Raw genomic sequence first — 19013 nt, forward strand, 5'->3', positions numbered from 1 at the left:
TTTTAGTGGAAGCAATGCTGATTAATTCCTTCTTATGACATCTGTGGCTGCATCCTAGATTAAACCTACTCTAATACAGAGCCTATCATTAAGTGTTAAATATTCTTGCAAGGCTACTTAAATTAGATTCAACATCAGTGGATCATTTAGTAGAGAGTCGTTAATTCTCCATCTTATGGCAAGGCCACATTCTGGTGATGCTTTTAATCACAAGATTATTGAGGTATGATTTGAAAGGGATATGCTGCCCATATTTTGCCTTTGGGCAAATTAGGAAAGGTCAAGTTGCCAAGGAAACAACACTAAGATAACATTACTAATTCCTGAGTCCAGAGTTGTCTTTCCTGATCATATCATTTGCTCAACATACATGCTTGGAAAAGAAACCGGTTAACAATATCTCTGCCGTTCAGCTCCACAGAAAATGGCTTTATCACTCTTCGTCTCCCTAGATAGTGTTCACAGTGGTGATAAGTACTGAGTGCTTTGCTTCTGTAGAACCCATGGACAGATTGGCTTGATAGCTTAAGGATACGGAAAACATTATTCCTAATTTATGGAAGGGAAATAGGGAAGAGAAGAGTAAGGATTTACATACTCAAAGGTAGCTGCAGACTTAAGAAATTACCATTCCAACCGTCTAATTTACTGCTCTTTAGAGAATGCTGATGTTCATAAAGTGAAGAGCACTTGATAACACACCTTCATTAAGGCACCTCAAGTTTAACACTCAGGATCACAGGGCCCTGAATTTTCCTTCTGGTCATAAGTCAGTGGCAGAGCTCTCCAGTATTGCTGCTTTCCGTACTGTCCTTCCCTTCCTTTCCCTTCCCTTCCCTTCCCTTCCCTTCCCTTCCCTTCCCTTCCCTTCCCTTCCCTTCCCTTCCCTTCCCTTCCCTTCTTTTCCCTTTTCCACATGGGATGCAGCTGTATAGAAGTGGCTCCTGTGTAACAAAACCTGTACCAAGCAGTAGAATGCTGTAATGAGTCCCTTCCCGTCCCTTTCTCCCTTTCATCCATATCCGTGTGTGTGTACACATACAGTGCATGTGTGTCTTTGTGTCCAACTCCCTTTCCTTTCTTTGGAGAACTCGCAGAAGAGGAATCCTTTTATTCCCTGTAGCATCAGCATCTGAGACTGTGGCAGATTCTGCCCCTAAATTTCCATTCTGAACTGTGCTGTATCGTAGGGCACTGCATAATGAATACGACCCTGCCAATCAAGACACTCTGTTTTATATCACTTATTACTAAATTGAAAATGGTGTTTTACTACGGCAATAAAGGGCTGGTACAGCATGAGGTACATTTTTATACAACTCTATGAACTTTGTCATTGAAAACATTATAGCCTTGAATTTGAGAGCACAGTGGAAGGCAATATAATTTGATTACCTATATTAATCAAGTAGAGTACAACATATAAAACCAGTAATGCATAAGTCTGACTGGAGCCAGATAACCCTCTTGTGCATCTTAGAAAGATTTATTTTCAGTAATATAATTCATTTGACATGAAAGTATCATAATTGCAGTTGCTAGGAAAGATTTCTTTCTTCTCTTTTTTAGGGAAAAAAAAAAAAAAACGATCATGCTTTCATGAGCAGCTTGTTCTTTTAAGGCTATGCTTACTGAAAATTGGAAACAAAGATTTGTTTTTGTAATTGTGGCAATTTTTCATGAACCAGCTGAGCTAACAAAGTGGCTTGTTTTGAATACTTGTCCTGCTTCAGAAACAAACGTGTGTTAGGTGTGAATTGAAAAGGATTTTTGTTTTCAAATGGACGTTGGTTAGCGTGGGACCTGCCCTTCTCAGCAGTGCTGCTCAGAGCTGCCCAGGAGCTGGGCTTCTCATTATCTGTGCTTTGCATCATGCTGGGTAGGACCTCCCCACAGTCCAGCTCCGTGAAAGGCTTTAAAGCATCCTTCAGGGCACCTCATCACTCCACAGCCCAAGAAAATCCCTCCTTATAACGCCTGCGGTGGTGACACACACTGTTAATGATATTACCATGAGTTGCTGTTCTGGTGTTTTATCGCTATGCATGGCTGCAAAGCGTGTGTGTGCATTGGTCATTGGGCAGCATCTCTCAGCTGATGCAGCAAGAATCACAACAGGTTCAGAAAGGGCCTTTTGGCAGTGTGAGGAGCCGACTATGTAACATGCAGTCAAGGTATTTTCCATTCATTCAAACAGACTTTGCATTCAGCTGTGTTTACCGTTACCTCCTGAAAAATGAAAAGTTTACATAATTGAATGTACCCTCGCTCCATGACAAATACACACCGGTTTGTTCCATCTAATTATGAGCAATTTTATCGTTGTGCTAACAGTGCTGGTTACTGATTAAAGGCGATAGAGCTTGTACCCAAACAGACAGTGCTTGTAGTCCCATCTCATTACTGGTCCTGCAGCACAGGAAGCTCTTTTCTCCACTCTTACTCTTCAGTCTATTGTTCTTTTTCTCCAATTTCCCCTCCTGTTGAGATGTTTTCCTCTTTTATTCTCTAATCACTGCAGTCTGGATTAGCTTACAGGGGGCTGTCACTACTGAGGAAAGACTTTTGACATGATGGAGCTTCTACTCCTGAATGATGGCTGTCCACACATCTGAGCATCACCACAATACTTGTGGGAGAAAAATGCACATTAAAAATTCTGTAGAGCCAAGAGAAAAGGGTAGATGTATGTCCTCACCTAAAGCCCGTTGGGAGAGTTTCAGGATAGTTTGGTGAAGAATACTAGCATTGCTGTCCTTGAACGTGTACTTCCAGCCCTTGTCTTGATCTTTAAGGTCACTGCTGGTCAAAAAAGCAGAACAGCAAGGTAACGGGCTCCTTCTTGTAAATCATTGCACTTGCATCAATCACTGACATCTGGAGGGGTGACAAGAACAAATGAGTAACTAGGGGGGTCAGAAGAAAGGAGCAGATGTACTGCTGTAATGGGAAGCCCTTGCAATTTCCCCTGAAATAGCAAATATATATGTTTTTAGATTGCTTAGGGTTTGCTCAGTGTGCTGAAGGACTATTTTCCACATAATGGCATAGGCCTTGAAACTTTAATATGTAACTTTGTCCTGGCATAATTCTGTGAAAATGAATAACCCACTGTGATACTGGCTAACTGGATTAGCTCACATCCTCTGTTACATTCCTCAGATGATACTGGAGACACCCAAATACACACCCCTAGGCAATGGCTGTTCTCCACTCCCAAGAATCACCTATTTCAATATTTTTAAGATCTAGAGGAACAAAAGGAAGAAAAAGACTCAATATGTATTCTTAACGACTCAAGCTGGTGATCATGCTGTTATTGTTTGGGGGAGTTTTGTTGTGGGCTTTTTGTTTGTTTGCTTGCTTTCACTCTTTTTCTAATTTCCTTCTTGGTGAATTCCTTTGTTCCAGGTTAGCTTGCCTCTGGGTCTGTGGGGCATCCATCCCTCAAGAATTATTTTAAAAGCAGCGGTTGAATTTTTCAAGCACATCATCTGAGAACTTCCTTGGAAGCAAAGGTCTTCCATGAATATCTCAAATATTGTGCTGCCTTTTCCCAGGCCTGAAAATGAATGTTCAATAATCCAAACTTTAATGGTAGATACTGTAAGGTTTATATTTTACAGCCGCATCACAAACGTGGCTATGATCTAAATAACAATGTAATTAAATAATACTAATTATTATATTAACTAGCTATGAATACTGCAAACCTTGTCCCTGATGGGGACTTCCTTTCTTAATAGCCAAAGGTTACAAAGCAAAGCATCTGATTCACACAAACTTCCTATTTCCACTAAATTAAAATGAACTGTGCTTCATTTCATCAGATTAATGTATGTTAAGAACACAGTAGATCCTTCAGATTGCTTTCCAAATCCAAAGTTACTAACCGAGTAGTCAGCAAAAAATAATATCACATACAGCATCATACGGATGTGTTTCAAGATGTGTAACCCATCAGCTCAGCTTCACCACAGCTAAATTCAAATTGACTTCAGCAGAGTCATCCTGCCAGGTCCAGAACAAGTGGTTACAAGACACAGTGGAGATCTTTTTTCATCCCTGAAGGCGTCAGATTCTGTAATGAATCACCACCTCTGTGATTTTGTCTCAGAAATGTTTAGGAGGTCAGCCTGTATTTGAGTGCAAAGATCTGCACAGTATCTTGAGGGAAACTGTAGGGTCATCAGGTGGATGTCTTCATGCAGAGCCTGGAATGTTCTCTTCTCGCTGCACCACTTGGAGCCGCAGGGAGAAGCAGGAAGGAGGAAGGAAGTTGACAGCATGAGAAAAAAAGAAAGTGTGCAAGTGTATACGAAATGAAATGTATAAATCAAATACGGCAACCATTCATGTGAATCAGCTGTTAAAAATCACAGCAGGTTTCCTCACCGCAAACCCATGGCCCTCCTTCTGGAGGGTGGCTGTTATTAAGCAGGATTCTGAGGTATTAAGAAGTGCTGTCCCTGCTGAGTTCCACGCTGAAATTTTCTCTAAGAGCTTCCTGCAGCTAATGGTGGTTCGGCAGTGAGGGAAGACAGCCGTGCATGTTCTGCTCTAAATGAAATGTAAATGAAACTTCCAAACGGAGTTCTGTGCCGTGGAGCCAGAGAGCTGAGAACAACTGAATGTTTGCCATTAGAGCAGGGGTACTTTAACAAATCCTCTTCTAGTGGCTGAGTGGCAGAGTACTTTTTTGTGACTCCATGGTGACGTGGACATGGCACAGAAGTGGACTAGATTTGCAGTCCAAACAGAAGAAAAAAACCTGATGTTTATAGTAAGTGGGAAACTACTAGACAGACCATTATCGTTAAAGTGGCTTTTGGCTGTATCCATATTAAGTCCTAAACTCCATCATTTTGAAGAAGGTTTACTCCCCGTCCGAACTGCAGCAGCCTCTCGGTGTTGTAAATAATGGCTTTAAGCCACTTTTCTCCTGCTGGGTACGTCCTGTCCAGGTGTCCTTGCATTAAACAAAAGTCAAGTGGCTCTGCACTGTGCGTCACTGCGAATTCTCTTGCACCAGAGCAGTCAGTGCAGCAGGGCTGGGTAACTCCAGTCCAGCTCATGGTAAAAGGAGGCAGCAAGGCAGGAGGTCTTCTGCAGGCAAATGGGGTTAGTCAGAGCTTACAACTACAGAATAAGAAAGTAATGGTTGTTTCTCTAGTTTCGTGGTGAAAATCTATATCCAGCACCGAGGCTGCAATGTCTCCTAGCGCGTCTGTCTAATGAAAAGAAAATGAGTGACGGGTTACACAATGCCCAGCCAAGGGGAGAATGAAAGGAACTTGTGAGTGCTTCAGAAGAGGGGCAAACTGCGTCTCTTTTCTTGTCGGACTCTCCTCCATTTCGTAAATTGGTGAAATGCAGTGTCAGCCATTCAACTCTGCATGCGCTGTCCTTTCAATTACCCAAGCAAGGCTGTGGGATCGCACCACCGGAGCTGTGTGGAAATGAGTTGAGATAGAAATGGGGTGAAAAAGCTTCAGTTCATTATTTGCTTGGTCCTTGCAAAGGCTGGGCTAAATTTTGCCTGTAATTCGCATTACCTGTTGGTATGACTGCAGGTGTTACAAGTGAAAAAGAGCCACATTGTCCAATATCTCTCTTGTTGAACACGGACTGAAATTTACCATAGGATTGTATTTGTGGAGCTGTCTGTGAGTTTCCCAAAGCATCCATGCCAGGGTACCAAAACGCTGCAAGTGCAGATATAATGAGTCAGGCACATTCAGCAAATTGACTTCAAGGCAGCTCTATCAACCCACCATTAAATGCTTAAAAAATAGAGAGAAAGATTACACACAGAAAGGGTTATATTGTATGAAGATAGATGGTTCTGCTTTTTCTAGCAGTATAATAGAATAGATTAATTCTGGAAAAAAAATCATTAAATCATCCAGAAATTATGGAAAATCATTGTGCAGGCGTATGAAGGTCTAAAGAAGCAGGTGAAGGCTCTCAGCTGGTGTGGGCATTGCTGCATAGGTGGCAGAGGATGCTGGCTTTTCTGTTTTTAATCAACATATTTTTATTAGAAAGCCGAGCACCAGCACTCATCTGTCCAGACTCCGCTCCAAGGCAGCCTTACAGAAAGGTATTTCTGCCCTTCTCACTCTGGGGGCCGCAGGGGACAAACAAGAGCAACCTGGCGGCTCTTCACGCTTTCTCACGATGGCTCTCTCCACCAATGGGCTCGATCCTAGGCCTGGCTTAAAGTGGGCAACTCTAGATCTTACTTTGCAGATCTCAGGGAATCACTTGTGATTACCCTTGTTTTTTCCCCAGAATTGCTTTCCTGTATATAGGTGTAATCATAAAGAAACCATTTTCAGCATAGAAGATGGGCTTGTCAAACCACAGCAATGATTTTCCAGTTGCTGGCTTTTTTAGTTGTGCACCCTTCTAATATTTCTGCTTGAATTCTTTCACGACAGAAGCAAATGAAAATTACACCGTGGTTTTTAGGTCTGTGTTCCCTGATTTTTGCTTGTCATGTCATGAACTTCTTCGAAGCAGTGAAATGGCAGCCCATCTCCCTGAGAGCTCCAGACAGATTTCTAAAGTTGTCTTGTTAACAGCTTGTCAGAAACCTACATTTCAGTCTCGCTGAGTTTATATCATGCAAAAAAAAAAAAAAAAAAAAAGTTGCTGGAAATTATGATTTTTACAGGTTCTGACATTTTTCTAAAGAACTGAAATGCTCAAGGCTGCTGCCTCCCTTAACAGGCTGTGCTGTTTGGGGTAATATTCTGCGTTGCATCAACTGAACATCAGAGCAACATTCAGCTTCTTCCCTTTAACATGTTCGTTGAATTATTTAAGGTGTTTTGATGTTGGCTAGAATTTGTAACAAAGTCCTCCAGCTTTTATCCTAAAAAATCAAAAAAGGTTGAGATTTTCTCCTTCCCCCCTCCCTCCTTTCCAGCCCTTCCTCCCACCCCCTCCCTCTTTTAATAGATGCTCGCCTGGATCATCGGGGACTTTCTTTTATGTTGTACAGCATGAAATGACTTAGTCCGGGTCTTCCTGATTAATTTATGAGTGCTAAGGAAAAGGGAAGGGGGGAAAAAACAGTCCTTGAGGGATTGACCCTAAGCTGCAGCAGATCAACTCAATTTTATGGAATGAAAAGAGACTTAAACAGTATTTTTAGCGTGGGTTGGCGGGCCTGCGGGGGCCGGAGGCTGGCTGTGCTGGGCGGGCAGAGGCACCCATCTCTGGGTGGCAGGCGGCTCTTCGGAGGCACCGAGTGCTGCTGGAGTGAAAGCCGTGCCAGATTGCTGGATTAATGCGCTCTGCCTGCAAGGGACAAATGCTCTTTTTTTTTTTTTCCCCCTTCTTTTCCTCCCTCCCCCTTGCTCCCTCCTTCCCTGCGCCGGGCTTCCAGATGACAGCTGTTGGTCACTTAACAAAATGTCCTCTTGATTGCTGCTTCACAACGGGGGCCCCCTCAGTCCAAACAGCACACAGCCCGTACAATGCATCACTGCCCCTCAAAATTAGTTATAGTGCTCAGGGCTATTCTCGGCTGCCATAGCTAATACTCTCTTGCTGTTCTTCTCCCTCCCCCTCTGCAGACAAAGGCTCAGCCTATGCATCTGTAGTGCTCATAACCTCCCCCTTCCCCCAGCCAAATGCTGAGGAGAGAAAGGGAAAAAAAAAAAAAAAGAGAGAGAGAGAGAAAAAGAAAAAAAAGATTGCTGCCCTGAGGCTCAATCTGTTTCTTACAGCTCTACCCCAGCGCTTGGAAGCCTGAGCTGGTCTAGCCATAGGGAGGCCCTGACTCATTTCATCAAACTGTCAGGGAGGCAGTGGAGCTAAGAGGGCTCTGCTGCCTGGGGCAAGTTCAAGTCAACATTCGATTTCCGTCCCCCCCCCAGCCCCCGCCTCGCGCTTGGACACTTTCTGCGCTCTGCATCTCGGCTTCTCCCCGAGCTGCAGCAGCTCACAGCTTCTTGCCAGGAGGAAGGACTTGTGGGACCTTATAAAGGACACAGTGGCAAAATTGCTGCAATAAATCAGTGGCCCTCTGACACTTGGCGGTAGCTTAATGTTTTGGCACTTTCTTTCCTGTGTATGCCTCAAGTCCCATTAGCAGGCTTTTCTGTCAGTCTGGCTCATGATAAAACTCTCTCTTCCTATCATCTTAAGCAAGCCCCTGCAGACATGAATCTGATGCCAGACTTAATAGGAAACAACACCCTCCCCCTGCACACCCGGGCGCGCATCCGTGTGCACTGCTGCTGTGAGCAGCTCCCAGCAGCACAGCAAACGGGACCGGGGGGAAGGGCTCTTCAAAACACACTCAGTTGTACCTCCTCCTTTAAAAGAAGCAATAACAAACCAGGTTTTAGGCCTGATGCTTCCTCGAACCTCGTTATTAATAGGAAGCTCAGTAACTAAATGCAGTTGGAAATAAGGAGAGAGCAGAAACACGGCCATCCTCCGGGGCTCAGTGGGTGTGTAAGCTCTGTGGTTATCTACACGGTTTGTATATCTTGTGCAACTTTTCAAATGTGTAGTCTAACCTGTCAGTGTGCATTGTAATATTATAGATTGTTTACGTAATAGTTTGGACTCCTCTTCTTTCTGCCTTATGCTTCCCCACGCCATTTTTTTGGCAGGTAGCCTGGTTAGGATACATGTCCCTCCGGGCTGGAATCTGCTTGTTCACACAGCCAGCTCAGATGTCTATCACCATCTTCATAAGCATGATACAAATAATACCTGTAGGTATGTGCGTTTTTGAGTAAAGAAAAGCGAGCCTTTCTGTAAGCTATTTGGGCAGGAAGCTGTAACTTCTGCGCCATACAGTGCTTGCACAACAGGACCCAGCAGCCTTGGGGCTGCAGAGGCATGGCACAGATCTTACACCTCCAGGCTTGGGCTGAGTGGGAGATGCCACATTTACATGAATAAGCCGAGGTGAATTCTGTGCCGCTCTCTAAAACGTGGAGGATGTGGCCCCATTTCAGATAACACTGTGTTTTTCTGCACTCGATGACATAACACTGAAGTGTTGCCGATCTTGCTGCAGCCTTGCAAAACTTGGGTTGTTTTTATTTAATCTTAAAGCTCTGGTTCCTGGCGTGAGGCAGCTACGTGGCAGCCTGGTTTCATGGTAATAAATGGTGGACTCCTATTACGCAAACAAAAACTGGATGATCTGAAAGTTAAAATGTTGAGGGCAAATAAAAAGAGCTGACGGTTATTTTGATGGTTCCTGAGCTTACCAGAAAAGAAGATATGTAATCTCAGTACAAACAAACTGTAATACAGATCTTGCCACTTTTCTGAGTGGGAAGAGCCCTATGCCATTGCCCTGTGCCATTGGGGTGTCTCCTGCACAGAATCTCATTGCTCCTCCACGGGGCAGAAGGGGAAGAGGAGGGGAAGGACACTGCATGGGCTTTCTGCTGCACACTGGGCGAGTTCAGCCTGAACTCTGTGTTGTTTCTGCTGAACACTGCGGGGAAGGAGGCTTGTTTCTGACTTGAGTGTGTACTGCAAGGAAACGTTTCCAAAAAGCAGCACAATTAGGGATTGGCTTTGCAAACATTCTTGGTGGCATTGAGAGGCAATTGGCACAAGGCAGTGAATAACCCTTTTACAAGCCTTTATGAACCCAGCACAATGCCTGTTTACAGTTTTGCTTATAGACCAGGAGTGTTAACAGGCCTTTAGAAAAATCCAGGTAATTGAAGCTTTTGTCTTTCAATGAGCCCCATAGCTGTCAACAGTTGCCATTCCCCTCATTTTCTTTAACCTTCTGTTTTGACAAGGGCTGCTGTCCCCCCGCAGCTGCACGGAGGTGGATGTGCTCCTGGGGGAGCACCGCCAGCCCCGCTGGGCCTCAGCCCTCTGCTCCTGCGCCCCGAGCCACTTGACTCTTCAGACGTGCACAAAATCCTCTGGGTCAACCCCAAGTTTCTCTTTTGACTTCATTATTCCCTTACAGTCCCTGCCCGTCCTACACCACCCCAATGCAAGTCGCTCTTTGTTGACGTAGGGAGGGAGGTGGAGGCTGGGGAATAGAGAGTGCAAAGATAAGTCAAGCTGTTGCCACAGAAACTGCACCAGCCCATTGCCATCTGCGGTGTTTTTACCCCCCCAGGGGGATGGGGTCAATGCGGTTCTGTTTTCCTCAGTGTCCCAGGCAGGTCTGGTTTTGCTGTCGCTGTTTTCTCAGTGCGGCACATGCTCAGCAGCCCGCGGGTTCCTGTTTCTGCGTGCCGATGTGGGAGCGCATTTCTCCAAATTAAAGAGAAGAAAGCCTAAATGAATGGTGAAGCTTGGACTTTTTCACCAAAGCAGCCTGTTTGTTCCCTGTAGGAGCCGGTGGGAGCTAATGGGAGTGGGCAGCCTTGTGCCCAGGGCTGTGGTCAGTTCTCCACTTTCCAGGACGCTGTACATTGAGCAGAAGTCCAAATCCTACAAATAGCTGTGCTCATTTCCCCCCCGTGTTTTCTCATCATGTAGACCACTTGGTAGCTTTGGTTCAGTTAAAGACTTCATTCTTACATGCATTAAGATGTGGTATGCTGGTGGTTTGGAAGCTGCACCAGAGGAATCTGCGCCTGCTCTGCGGGGGTGGGAGTGGGGAAGTCAGGCTGAGCACACTGCCAGAGGGTGGCAGTTTCAGGGGATGAAGGAGAAGTTGTGCAACTTGCTGTCAGAAGGACAGTTCCTAAAGCACACATCGTGCAGTCACAGCTGTGTGGCTGGGACCTGTGTCTGTGCAGAGCAATACTTGCGTCCATGGGCCCCATTGGCTTCTTCAGATGCAGGACTGCAACGCTGCTGATAAAGCTAAGGAAGATGTAAGCTAAAATGAAACTAAATTCTTTGCTTTTTCATTTTAAAAACAATTAATTATGGAGCATTTTCCGATGCTGAATGAGGAAAAAATGTGTCCTCAGAGAGCAGATGTTTGCTTCCTTCGTATGTCTGTTTATAAAACTTAGCATGTGGATTTGATGGTTCACTTGCGTTTTACAACTTGTGCTTATCTACATGAGGCAAAGTTGCATATTGGTACAAAGCAAAATTAGGCATCTAAATAAGGCAGTTCTGCACCTTTTAGAAACACAAACCATCTGCAGTGGTTTTTTATATTCATTATAGATGTAAGAAGTTTTGAGGCCAAATCTGTTTTCAACAAGAATCTTCTCTTAAAAGCCAGAAAAAGCCTGTTCTCTTAATGTATTACAACAGGAAAGGCAGAGACAGATTGTGGTACAAAAAGACAGAGACAACTGAAATCTTACAACCTGTTGGAATGGTAATGGTTACTGAGTTTCCCCCAAATTTTCTACATCTGCTCTCAAATATTTTAAACCTAGATTTATTACTGTTTGTAGTGCTGCTGCATTAGTAACCTGTTTACCCACGTTTACGGCAATAGCATCCAAGTTCTAATGATCATTTTGAATGTTTTCTAGACATCATATTTCTGAGTGTATGTGATCTTTTTTTTCATTTTAAGTCGCTGTACAAATTAAAATGTGAGTAGATATTGCCTATGCATAAAATTTAAGCAACACGGACTTAGTTATTAATTTCTATTCCATTTCTGCAATAAGAGTAAATCCACTGCAGTGTGCTTTAGACCAAAGTCTGCAAGAGTGAATCGTCATCGAAATCCGCTGCCTCTGTCAGCGTGCAGGTGGATCAAGTGCTTTGGGCAGGACACGAGCTGTGGTTACCTTAGCTGACAGTGGGTCCAGAGCCTAAAATAATACCATGTTTGTGATGCTCACGGCTGTGCTGGCAGCAGGGAATGCATGCAGCCCCCAGCAGCCGCGTGCTCCTGGCTGGGCTCAGCCCGGCTGGAGGAGAAAGGCTTCCTGGGCAGCCGGCGTTTGTCAGTAACACAGTGCAACCCTGCGACTGCGTTTTCCTCCCCACCCTCTTGTTTTTGATGACTGTGTTGCTTTGTCAGCACAAATTAGCACCATCTTAGCAAACAGAAGTGCAGCGAGTAGTGGGGCAGCCTCCGCCCAGCAGGTCTGTCCCAGCACGGCTCAGGGCTGATGGACAGCCTGTGCCCTTCCAGGCCTGGCGCTCCTCGGAGCAGAGACCTCTCATTGTGGTCACACAGCGTGGGCTTGGGTGAGTGGCAAATGGCTGCCGCTGATGATTTATCAGTACTGATTGTACTTCCCTCTGAATGTCTGATCTGTGAAACTGCGTTTCCTATAGTAGTTTTTATAAAGCTCAGTGATGAAAATAAAAATCCATGAGAAAGCACAAGCAGCTCGCAGGAAAACACTTGGTAAAGATGAGGCTCTCTGATGCTCTTGTCTGTGCACAAAGCAGTTGGGCAGGACTTAATGCAGTCTGCAGGCATTAGTGCTGCTTTCCCAAGGGACTTGGCCAGCACCGCCTGCAGCCCCACAGAGCAGCACCCTCCCATCCTGCCACTGCATCCCTCTCTGCTTTGGGCTCTTACTGTTCCAGAATGGCTCCATATGAGGTTAGAGCTGTGTGCAGTGCTCTAAACAGTTGGATTTCTCTGGAAACTGTGCTGTAGATCAGGAGGGGCGATGTGAAGCAGTTTCATTTCAAAAGGAAGAGAGTTCTGCTTAGTCAAGACTGTAGAAAAACAGCTGCTTTAAACCAAGTGTTTCCTCTGAAGGTAAATGGAAATAAGGAGTAAATTGGAAAGCTGAGCAGTCCTCGCTGCAGAATCTCTGCGGGAGACCCCTCTGCTCTGTCACTGTCCTTCGTGTGCTTTTGTGTTTCAGAGAATTTAAGAGTAAAATGTTCCTCAAGTGTTTGGGGTCAATCATTCCGTGTGCCAAGCACAAGAAAAACAGATTAAATAGTCTCTCAGAAATCTGCGGAAAGCAGAGAATGTCACAGCTGAATTTTCTGCTTTGTGACTTTTGGATAAGAAGACATGACAGCGCCAATGGGAGGAGTGAGAACGGACAAATTGACACAGTGTTCAATTCCCTCTTTTACACTAATGCCACTGAAGCACGTGCGTTCCTGTGGACCATTCCCAGAGCGTGGCTGGGCACAGCTCTGCCCTGCTGAACAGTGCAGCTACAGAGTGCCGGGGCTGCAGAAATGCAGCCTGACCTGTGGGAGGAAATGCACATTGTGCACCAACGCTGCAGAACGCTTTGCTCACTTTGCATAACAGACAACCAGGGGTTCATTCATGTTCCCCAGTGTTCCCCAGTGCATGTCCTGAAACATTCAGTGCTCCACTTCCCTTTCTGCACAGCCGCCTGTGCTGTGCGTTTCATTTTCAGAGGCTGAAAGAGATTTTGCTCTAAAACTCTTTATGAGCAAACATTTCCTCCTGGGATCGTCATCTGATTCAAACTAAAAAGTGGACCAGAATTTATGATGTCTTGTAATTACTACTCCCGGTACCACTCATTAAATTAGAAATTGATTGCTGGTTTTGCAGTTTCCTTGTAAGGTGACAAAGTGCTTATCAAGGTGGAGCAGTGCAGGACCATTAGGATATATTGTGCAGTGTGGGCTGATACAAAGGCATGCTTTCTGTTGTGGGGTTCATGGTACAGTTGTTTTTATAATGCACAGCTGATTGTCTTTTTTGTTTAAAGTTCTCTGTCACCCATTAAAGTATGAGTACACCATATTTTTGTATAAAAAGAGAGAAATTGGCTTTGGTTTATGCTGGCAATCTAAAAGGCATTACTGCAGACATCAAAAGTGTATGTTTCATTGAACTGAGAACATCATAAACAGCTATCCTAAAGATTTAAGCAGATGATGCAAAAAATCTCTCTACATAAAGGTTTTTCACATTATCTTTTTCTCTCTCTAACCCACAGTGTGACAGCGAGAGTGATGTTGACGATAAGGTAAGACTGAATTTTCTTCTTTCATGTGCTTTACTAGCTTGGAAATTCCCTCACAGTCAAAATAAGAATGAATTTACAAGCAATATTTTTCCTCCAGGCTTCATGTCAGATTTAAAATTGTTTATAATAGAAGGAAGCAAACACTGGATCAGACACTTCATGGTTTTCACTAGTTTACAGAAGAGAAACTCTTGTTAACGGAATAGTGTCTCAATTAGCGTGTGAGCATTCGGTGAGACCCAAATCACAGTGCTGGTGCTGTTTCAGAGGAAGTCTCCTCTGATAACCTGCCAGGAGCCCATATTTTATTTACAGCACCCTTTGCAGACGTCAGTTTTGTAATCAGCCCAGAAGGTGGGACGGTGGCACCCACCTCCAGGGCAGTGCGCTGTCTGCCAAGGAGCGCTGTGTCATGTTGCATGCGTATTTATCACAGAGCAATGATTTTCCTGACCTTTTCTTTTGATACAGAGGCTGGTCATTGAAAGGTGGCAGTGGTGTGGTTTTCTGTAGGGATTTCTTTTTTCACCTTTGCAAGGAAAACTGAGAAGTCTGGCAACATAGCCACAGTTACACCGTGCTCTTAAGCATCAAACGTATGAAAGACTTTGGTATTCCTTGCTGACTTCTGTTCTGGCAGATCAAACCTGGCATCTCAGGTTAGATCTTCATCAAACTTTCATTATATTTTGGCTGTCCAGTCTCTTGCATTCTGAGAAGCTGTGGCACGTAGGCTTCTACTGGATCAGCATTACAGAAGTAAAGGCTGACTTCAGACAGCCCTGTCACCTTGGCAGCACACTTGGCTGCAGCCATACATTGGAGGTTATCATGAATTCAAGAGACTGTGCTAAAAGCAGCTTCTGGTTAAGTCTTTTTATTTTTTTCTCAATATCTGAAAGCTTTATAGTTTCTTGAGCTTCTTTGAGAAATCCCACCAGATACCCAAAATATCCCTGGAATATGGCAAAATTTGTGTCTTGAGAAGAAACCTTGATGGAAAGGAAACATTTACGCCATTTATGTTTAATGAAAGACGCCGTGCTTATTTTGTGTCTGTAATGTGTAAAGTCACTCGCAGAAACCAACGCTCAAGTTCTGGTTCTCCCAAAGTTATGCAGCAGATCTGACAGCTGGGATGGGGAGGGTGAGAAATTATTCCCTAAAAGCTCAGGTACCGTGGGGTTAAACCATTTCTTAGACTGCCCAATCAAAGAAAGTAAAAGCAATCACTTAGAAAACTGTTTAAAGATCTGCCAGTCAAACCTCAGATGAAGTTGTAAGTGACATGTAGTTTTATTATACAGCTATGCTATTAATGATTATCTAAATTACACTGGTAGACCCAGCTAGCAGCATTACATCTGAGACTGACATTTGTTAGATTAGGTTTGACTTCACCTTGTAGAGAAGAAATTGAAATCTGAACAACATTGATTAGCTTTCAGAATGTGGGATCTGAGGTTACCTTCAGAGGAAGCTGCAGTGCGTTTGGCCGGTCGCTCACTGTCCTTTACAGCAAATGAAAGGCTATTACAGCATTTCTAACCATTAATGTGGCATTTCTTTACATATCTATAGAAGTTATTTGACCTCTTGGGCTCCCATATTTCCCAACTACCTTCTCCTTAAGGTGACTCCAACTTTTTAGTAACGTTTCTTTTCTTCATAAGGAGAGCAGAGCGAGTTCATCTTTCTATCCCTTGCCTGACCTGCAGAGACGTGAGACATGACACTCGTTCTATTAAACAGGTCTCTGGAAGTAAGTAGGGTTCCTTTGCTTGTCAGCAAAGATGTGTGCACGTGTGTGTAAGCTCACCAAGACTGAAGTGAAGAGTCTTCATGGGGATGATGTAAATGCTACATTGCCTTGCAGCTGGGGAGCACAACCTGGCTGTCGGCATTAGTCCTTCTCGTACTGTACTCTCCTGGAAAGCCATTCGGTGTTTGTCTAAAACTTAACCTGGCTAGATACAACAGGGAGCTATAAACATGTTGGCATGACTGTCCTGAGGGACTGCACTGAGGAGTGTTTTTTCCCCTTTCCATTTGGTGGCAAAAATGATACTGCTGTGTGTCTCCTGCAGGCAGATGGAGTGTTGGATGCACTCTCACCAGCATCAGGCTTCCCAAATTACATGAGGGGTCAGCTTCATTCTGCAGTGCTGCAGAACAATCATGCTTTGCTGCTCGGTCAGCAAGAAGCAGCTTCCTCTAGGTAAACCTACGCACTGGCGCTAATGAAGGGCAGGGCAGGAATTACTAATGTGCTTTGATTTGCATAACACTTTTTGTTAGTCATCGGGAGCAGATCACTGTCATCTGTGTGTACCTCGTGAGGGAAGATGACAGAATGCTCACGTCCCAGTGCAGGCTGAGTCAGTGATAGAGCTAGAAGTAAAACTGAAATTTTCCACCTCCTACACCTCTCCCTCTCTACCATGCTACTAATTATTCACTATTTATTTATTTCATAGCTCTATGGGCTGTTGAGCTCCTTAAGTTTCTGAACGCAGACTTTATAGCGTAATTAAAGCTTTGCCATCACTACATCAAAAAATATAAGCACACTCGTGGTGGTTTTTTTGCTTTTGGCGGTGTTGTGAAGGAGTCCAGGGGAGAAAAGTAATTGAGCGTAGTCAGTCATATGTACAGTATATGAGAATGGAGGAGTCATTACTTTAGTGCAAGGTGCAGTTCTGCAGCAGATTGTGAGCTGCTGCTTTTCATAATGGGAGGACAGGACCTCGACACTGGGGACTTGTCCATCCCATCTCCTCTCTGAGAACTGTCTCACCAAGTATTGCCTTTCACTTCTGCATCACCGCTGAAGTCTCGAAGGAAGTAAGTGGGATGATGCTTTCTCACTCCTATCATTCTGTCACCACACTCTTCTCCAAGAACTGTTTGAAATACCCAAACCAATAAGCCGAGCTGTCCAGCCATTTAACCAAGCGAGAAACTTCGCAAATCATGCGTTCCCAGAGATGGAAATGCAAATCCTGTTTTTCAGACTGTATGTTCGTTGAAGGACAGAGTTTTGGACTTTGCAGTTGTTAAGAGAATTGCAGGGTAGTTTGTCAAAGCTGTGGAAATGATATTGTGCTTTTTGTGAGGGAGGAGAGAGAGAAAGGGAGTAAGTCTGATAATCGTATTGCGCTCTCTGCACTGTGCAATAGCTGCGATGTGAGGCTCACGGTCCATAAACATTGTTACTGAAAATATATACTTCCTTTAATAGCAACAACAGCATTAACAGACAGCAATTACCCTTCATTTTCAGGAACTATAAAGTCTCCATTAATTCAAGATTTATGTAGTTATAGCATTTAGCACAGGAATAACACCACAGAGAATTGGTTTATACACATGTAATGAGAGAGCTTATGGCATACTTTAGTGAACATTAACATAATAGAGTAATATAAACCATCAACAGTTCCACTTATTGTCTCTTACCTGCTCTAGCATCACTATGAAAAGTGGCTAGCAGCTTGGTAATGGGCTCTGTTAAGTGGTGTTCTGCAGAAAGCCAAAAGTCAACTTGTGTAAAACAAGGGAATGAGTAATCTCTGCTCGTTACTCCAAAATGCAGTTCCCATTTTTTAATAACAGTGTTCAAGGCAGCATTAAAAAAAGCTGGTGTGTTTCGGAGCAATTCAGTGCTCATGTCCTTTCAGCCTTGGACTTGTGTCTGCTGGATGGGAAATTGCTGCTTGTCATACGAAGTCAGGTCAGGTTTCTAAAACAGTGCTTTCATGCAACTTCTTGCAGCAGCACAGTAAATGCATCAGACCCAGCTCCGGGTGATGTGAATTCAGCCCTGCCACACTGTTGTGTGCTGGCCAGTGAGAGATGAGAGCTGGCATCAGTACTGAGTGTCAGTGCTGGGAAACAGGTAAGCTGTGAAGGGGTCAAAACGTGAAAACTAAAAGCTTGCAAATTGGGAAGTGGGAAGTTGTGTAGGGAGCAAAGCATCAGAGTAGGAAAAGGATCTCTGCAGCGATTTTATCCATAGGCACAAGGACACCGTTACTTCTGCCAATACCAGAAGAAAGGATGAAATGATAAAAGGAAGGTAGGATGGTGAGAGCTTGAACGAGAGCTTAGTTGTAAAGAAAAAGGATGCACAGGACTTAAGCATTGGTTGGATGTTAAGATTTAGAGAGCAATGTGAGCCAGAGAGAATACTGAGAACTACAGGCTTGAGTGAGGGGTGGAAGTGATAAGGGTGGAAGCAGTGAGGAGAATAAACTCTGTGGGATGAAATTATCAGTTCTGGGTTGACCTTGAAAGAGCATCTGCAAGCCCACAGGAAGGAGGCATAGTTCAGACAGCACAAGAAGTGGATGTGATCAAGACACAAGATCTAGTAGTTGCTCTAACAGAAGTGGTTACTGTCTCTGTGTATGTGTGTGAAGTTACCCAGAAATAAGATGAAAGCCCTGTAACACCATGTTACGGATGTTCTTAATGCACATAATGGCAGCAGTGGTAAGAGAGGTAGGGCAGAGAGGGAGGATGTGCTGAAGCCCAGGGAGGGAAGAGCAGTGGTAGGTAGGTGGTGGCCAAGGGAGAGCAAATAGGAGGGTTTCCACTGAGCCCCAGAGGTCAGGGGGCTCTTTACATTGTCCTCCCAACAAGAGTGCCTGCAGCTCTAGGAAAAAGCCTTAGGAATAATGGCCCTCCTTGATCTTGGTATTCCTAGAATTTAAGTAAAGCAAGAATGCAATTGAAAAAATTAACCAATGTTCTCCCCTCCTACTGAGATTTTATGTCTTTGCTTTATCCAGACAAAAAAGGCAGATTTTAAGAACATTAGTCTGTATATGGCAAGCTGAGTCATTTCAGTCTGTGGTGTCCATCCTCATTCTTGAAAATGTAGAATTTTCTTTTTTAGAGCAAACAATGGGAAGGGCCTTGTAGTTTGCTAACAAAAGTCCGTCATTGGCTCACATAAAAAGACTTAGATCTTATGGAGAGCTCTTGGGCAAGACAGGATAATACCAGTTCTGTTGCTGGCACTTGGCAGCTCCCAAGCCCTCTGTTTTTTCTATTGTTTGACATCTCCCAGTTTCACTTCCCCATCCATGAGCATTTACTTATCTTTCCAGGGACCTTGTGAAGACACTTCTAACGTGAGGCAGCAGGGAAGAGAGC

At 44.2% G+C, this 19013-nt stretch overlaps 1 protein-coding gene across 22 annotated transcripts in view; it reads left to right on the forward strand.

The window, feature by feature from the left end:
- The window catches only part of FBRSL1 (fibrosin like 1), a 416280-nt gene that overhangs the window by 254473 nt on the left and 142794 nt on the right, over positions 1 to 19013 (forward strand). For 20 of the 22 annotated variants that reach the window (XM_042829012.1, XM_042829020.1, XM_042829005.1 and 17 more), the window contains one exon: positions 13824 to 13853. In XM_042829012.1, coding sequence (XP_042684946.1) covers positions 13824 to 13853 — 30 coding nt within the window. Of the gene's footprint in view, positions 1 to 10722; positions 10830 to 13823; positions 13854 to 19013 lie in introns of those variants that run through there. The other 2 variants (XM_042829026.1, XM_042829027.1) reach the window with 1 other exon arrangement.

The sequence above is a fragment of the Centrocercus urophasianus genome, unplaced genomic scaffold, assembly GCF_019232065.1.
Source record: "Centrocercus urophasianus isolate 14NV4802_14NV808 unplaced genomic scaffold, USGS_Curo_1.0 seq_30, whole genome shotgun sequence".
NCBI classification, from domain to species: domain Eukaryota; kingdom Metazoa; phylum Chordata; class Aves; order Galliformes; family Phasianidae; genus Centrocercus; species Centrocercus urophasianus.